Source organism: Elaeis guineensis, chromosome 2, assembly GCF_000442705.2.
Source record: "Elaeis guineensis isolate ETL-2024a chromosome 2, EG11, whole genome shotgun sequence".
Classification (NCBI taxonomy): Eukaryota; Viridiplantae; Streptophyta; class Magnoliopsida; order Arecales; family Arecaceae; genus Elaeis; species Elaeis guineensis.
In genome coordinates, this window is record NC_025994.2 from 54,945,232 (window position 1) to 54,951,231 (window position 6,000).

A 6,000-nucleotide genomic window follows, 5' to 3' on the forward strand; every position below is an offset into this window, starting at 1 on the left:
GGTGTGGGATAAGAGAGAGTGGGCGTGGGGGGCTAAGGTGGTGCAAGGTGGAATCCTAGTCTTACTAGGATTCAATCTATGACTTGTTCAAATTTGGTTTCTCAAACCAAATCAAATCAAAATCAAATCAACCTAATTAAAATAGGTCTTAACCCAATTAAGAGCTTAATTTAATCAGATTAAATTAGATTTAAATCATTTTCTAATCAAATTAGAAATTAGGTTGACCTAAGTCCTATGTGAACTAGGACTAGTTTTTTCTTGGACTTGGTCCAATCAAGTCCAAACCAAATCTAATTAAATCGTATTCAATTAGACTAAATCTCAGCCCATTGACTTAATCAAATTAAGCTAATTAATAATTGAATTACTAATCGATCCTCCTGCAACACTTACACTAGGTTAAATGTTAATCGTATTGATTGTTTAACCCTAGAACGATTCTTAATCGTTGATCGACCATCCGATCGGATCGTGAACTCTAATGTGTGTGACCTCATAGGTCCAAACCTAAGTCGATAGCATAGAAATAAATTTTTATATCAATCAAAGTGACCATCTAGCAATGGTACCTGACGGTCGGATAGATCGAATGTGTAGAACAACATCCTTAGAACCCATACGGATATAGTTTTCATATAACTCATCTCCTTGACCAAAATGCTCATAGGACACCTCAGAGTTCAACTGTCAACTCTGATCAGGTTGTCTATATTGTATTTTAAAATATCAAATCCATCTGATGGATTATCCTGGCCAAGATTTTGCTAAATTGAAATACAGCGACTCATTCTTCTCCAACTCTTGGAGTGGTCAATCCCATCTTGATTACACTCTGACTTCACAAGTACTTGATTGTACTTAGAAGCCTTCCATCATTGAATTAGAAATTCAGTTAGTTCAGTACCAAAGCACAATGAGTTGCTTGCAAGTTACTAAGGCGATCTCAGGTCTAAGGGATACTTATACCTATATCCCATCAGAGATATTCTCGACAGCAGAATGCTCTGGAGTTGGTCACGTTCAATGATATTGTACCCTTACATCTCATCTGTATACCATACCAGTGTCTCCACACTCCTTGGTTAAGAGGACAACCAACCCATATGGCCTACAGTGACCTATGCTCGATAGAAGCTGTCGTCCTTATTAACAGCCCATCATTTGATCGTGAACAGTCCTTATTAACCTAAATAGTCCTAAGGACTTTATCATAACAACGGAGTTCATTAAAAGATAAAAACTTGTGATGAAAATATTAAAAATATATTTTATTTATTAACAAATTAATTACAATATAAGGTTGCTCAACCGTCAACAGGTTGACGATTGACTTTTGGGACATATTTCTCAACAACTCCCACTTGTCCTAAAGCCACTCGGCACAATATCTAATACCCATCTTCAACTTATGGTTGTCGAACTTCTTTATTGCCAGAGCTTTAGTGAAGGGGTCGGTCAGGTTCTCCTTTTCATCGATCTTCTGAAGGTTGACGTCACCTCGATCCACGATCTCCCGGACCAGGTGGAAGTGGTGCAAAATATGCTTCATCCGCTGGTGTGCTTTAAGTTCCTTCACCTGAGCTATGGCACCAGTGCTGTCGCAGTAGAGCAAGATCGGACCATCGAGGGAGGGTGCTACTCTGAGCTCATTGATGAATTTTCTCAGCCACACAGCTTCCTTCGGGGCATCCGATGCTGCGATGTACTCTGTCTCACAAATAGAGTCTACCACAATATGCTGCTTGGAACTCTTCCAGCAGATGGCTCCACCATTCAGAGTAAAGATATAACCCGATAGGCTTCGGCTGTCATCATAGTCAGATTGAAAGCTGGAGTCTATGAACCCCACAAGTTTCAGATTTGACTCACCATAAACCAACCTTGGTCCTTAGTATTTCTCAAATACTTAAGGATGGCTTTAACCACTTTCCAATAGTTTTCTTCAAGATCAGATTGGTATCAACTCACTACTTCTAGTGAGTATGCTACATCTGACTTTGTACATATCATGGCGTACATGATAGATCCCATGGCCAAAGCATATGGGACTCTACTTATACGCTCTCTCTCTTTAGGAGTTGTCGGACAATCCTTCTTAAAGAAAGAAATTTCATGGCCTATCGGTAGATAGCCCTTCTTGAAATTCTTCATGCTGAACCTCTTCAGCACAGTATCTATGTACGTGGACTGAGATAATCCAAGCATCCTTTTAGATCTATCCCTATAGATCTTCACCCCTTGGATGTAGGATGCTTCATCAAAGTCCTTTATGGAGAACTATGATGACAACCAAACTTTTATTCCCTGTAGTGCGGGGATGTCATTTTCGATTAAGAGAATGTCATCCACGTACAAGACAAAGAACACCATAACTGGACCATTTGCCCATTTATAGATACAGGGCTCTTCTCCGTTCTTAATGAAGCCATACATTTTGATCACCTTATCAAAATGCATGTTCCAACTCTGAGAGGCTTGCTTCAATCCATAAATAGATCTCTGAAGCTTGCACACCTTAGACTCATCTGTGGATGTAAACCCCTCAGGTTGTATCATATACACCTCTTCGGTCAGCTCTCCATTCAGGATAGCTATCTTTACATCCATTTACCAGATCTCATAATCCAGATGGGCAGCTATTGCAAGCATTATCCAAATGAATTTGAGCATTACCACAGGGGAGAACATCTCGTCATAGTCAATACCATAACGTTGATGATACCTCTTAACAACCAAACGGGCTTTATAGCTCTCCACCTTTCTATCTGTGCCCCTCTTCCTTTTGAAGACCCATTTACACCCAATGGGTTTAACCCCTTCAGGTGGGTCAACCAATGTCCATACATCATTGACTTTCATGGACTTCATTTCGGATTGCATGGTTTCAAGCCATTTCTCATAATTAGATCTCTGCATTGTATCCATATAGGTGATCGAGTCCTCATTGTTCTCATCGAGTTCGATGGGATCATCATTTCGAATTAAGAAATCATAGTATCTATTCGGCTGATGCGGTACTCTACTGGATCATCTTAATGGTGCAGGTACATTAGACTCCAGATCTGATCTAATCAAATCCAACTCAGATTCAGCTATTGGTGTCGGTCCTTCTACCTATTGAACTTCATCAAGTCCAACCTTAGAGGCAACGGTTTCTTCACCAAAGAACTTTTTTTCTAAAAAGGTTGCCTTTAAGGCTGACGAACACTTTTTGTTCATCAGCATGGTAGAAAAATATCTTTTGATCTCTTTGGGATACCCTATGAATGTGCATTTGTCAGACCTAGGTCCAAGTTTATCTGTAACTAACCGTTTGACATAGGTCGGGCACCTCCAGACCCTAAGGTGTGAAAGTGCTGGCTTACGCCCTGTCCATATCTCATATGGAGTCTTAATTATAGACTTACTTGGAACCCTATTTAATAGATAATAGGTCGATTCGAGTGCATATCCCCAGAAGGATATCGACAAGCTGGCAAAACCCATCATGAATCGGATCATGTCTAACAGAGTCCAATTTCTCCTTTTAGACCATCATTATGCTGTGGTGTTCTTGGAGGAGTCCATTGGGAGAAAATCTCATTCTCTCCTAGATATGTAAGAAACTCACCAGAAAGGTATTCCCCTCCTCGATCAGATCGAAGAGTTTTAATACTCTTCCTAGTTTATTTTTCTACTTCACTTCAGAATCATTTGAATCCGACTTATGTTTCATCAGATAGACATATCCATATCTGGATAGATCATCCGTGAAAGTGATGAAGTAAAAATATCCACCTCTAGCACTTGTGCTCATGGGCCCACATACATCAGTATGTACTAGGCCCAAGAGCTCAATAGCTCTCTCACCTTTTCCAATAAAAGGTGACTTGATCATTTTACCAAGAAGACAGAACTCACAGGTTGAAACTGATTCACAATCACTGACTTCGAGGATTCCCTCTTGAGTCAACCTGTTTATCCTATTCTTGTTTATATGATCTAGCCTACAGTGCCATAAGTAGATATCTGATACACTATCCAATCTAGGGTGCTTGCCTGTAGAATAGACTACGTTAACAGGTTGTGATAACATATACACACCATTGTTCAAATATCCACAAAAAATAGTAACATCATTCATAATGATATTACAAACTTGTTTCTTTATTGAAATTTCATAATCATTTTTGGTCAGAAGGCCAATAGAAATAATATTTAAAAAGAAACTGAGACAGAAATGACAATCATTAAGAACAATGGTATGGGACTCAAATACAAGTTTCAAGATTTCTAATGCTAGAACTGGAACTAATCTTCCATCTCCAATGTTCAGGAACCTCTCGTCTTGCTCAAATCTCCTACTGACCTACAACCCCTGCAACGAATTACAAATATGGTAAGGGCTATCGGTATCTAATACCCAGTCAATTATATCACAAATAGAGAAATTGCAAGGAGTTATCGTATAAATACCTTGCCCAGCAATAGCCTGCTTTTTTCTCTGTCTGTTCGAATCCAGAGAGGCAATGTATTGAGGACAGTTCCTCTTCCAGTGTCCCCACTTCTTGCAAAAGAAGCATTCAGCTTGACTCTTATCGGGCTTGATCTTTCTGGTCTGGCCCTGCACTGATGTCCCCGTCTGAACTTGCACCTTCTTCACTTTTTTTTTCTTATTCTTCTTTCCTTTCTTAAAGGATCAAGAACCAGAAGACGAACCTCCCACTAAGTTCACCGACTCCTTGTAGAGTTGGTGATCCTTCTCAAAGTTCTGAAGCAACCCCAGTAACCCGTGGTAGTTTACTTCAAGCTTTGTCATTCTATAATGAGTGAGGAATGGGAGATAAAACTTGGACAGTGAGTTCAGTATTGCATCTTTCTCAAGCTGCTCATGCAAGAAAAAGTCGAGCTTGCTTAAACGCTCCATCTACTCGATCATATACAAAACATGATCAGTGACAGAGGCACCATCCCGTATTTTGGTGTTGAAGATGGCATAACTAGTCTTGTGCCTCTCCACGTCATCGGATGTGCCAAAGGCATCCTCCAATACTTGAAGCATGTCCTTTGGCTGAGTTATCTCAAATCTGTGACTAAACTCGTCACTCATGGCAGCCAGCATGATGCAGCGCACCGTGGTCTAGTCACTGAGCCACTTCTGGTAAGTGTCTCTAACTATTCCATGTGCATTGGCAGCTGGCTCCTCAGGTACAGGATCTGTTATCACATATAGGATCCGTTCATGCTCCAGGACTATCTTCAACTTTTGGTACCAGCTACTGAAGTTGGATCCCACCAACTTATCATTATCCAACAATGATCGAAGTGATAGGGAAGTGGCCATATCTGCATAAAGAAAAATCATAACCTAATTAGTAATTGATTCATTAAACCTAAAGATTTGGACTTTAATCAAAAGGTTTCTCCCACTATTTTATTCAAATTGATAGCCTCTACCTCCAAATCGAGGAATTACCTTAATTCTTTAGTGGGTACTAGAATCCACTTAGACTGCACACAAGTCCAACTTTGATTGGCCAACCCATGTACATCTAAGGGTAAGTTCATAATCAATTATTTCTCTAAATAATTTTTAGTAATTTTAATTTTGCCCCAGTCCCTTATCAGTAGTCTTTGGCCTTCACTAAAAAGGTCTGGTTAGGTCCAACCATTAACATGACCATACTTGGCCCATCTAGCCAATGGATGATTAAGCCTAACTTTGGTTGGCTAACCTAACCACTATTTAGAAAGATGCAGTCAAAAAATCATATTATGAATGACAATTCAATCAGCCGATAAGCACCAGGCCTTTGGGCCTCCAATGATTATCCAACTGATGGACCTATTATCATCCACTTAATGGGAGGCTATGATCTAGTTATCATCATAACTATTTTATTTTAAAGACCTAATAATTTTAAAAGATTTAATTGATTTAGAAGAGGAGGTCAGATAAACCAGCTTATCATGATCCTCCCACTGGCTTCACCAAGTCAGCTTAAGGGAGACCATTAA

General features: G+C 39.7%; 1 protein-coding gene across 1 annotated transcript in view; it reads right to left on the bottom strand.

Moving 5' to 3' along the window:
• The window catches only part of LOC140855254 (uncharacterized), a 105,466-nt gene extending 100,140 nt beyond the window's left edge, over positions 1 to 5,326 (bottom strand). Inside the window, exons 1-2 of the mRNA XM_073251121.1 lie at positions 5,144 to 5,326; positions 4,459 to 4,576 (exon numbers count right to left, since the gene is read on the bottom strand). Of these exons, the coding sequence (XP_073107222.1) occupies positions 4,459 to 4,576; positions 5,144 to 5,326 (301 nt within the window). The remainder of the gene's footprint in view (positions 1 to 4,458; positions 4,577 to 5,143) is intronic.
• Between the last annotated feature and the right edge of the window lie 674 nt (positions 5,327 to 6,000).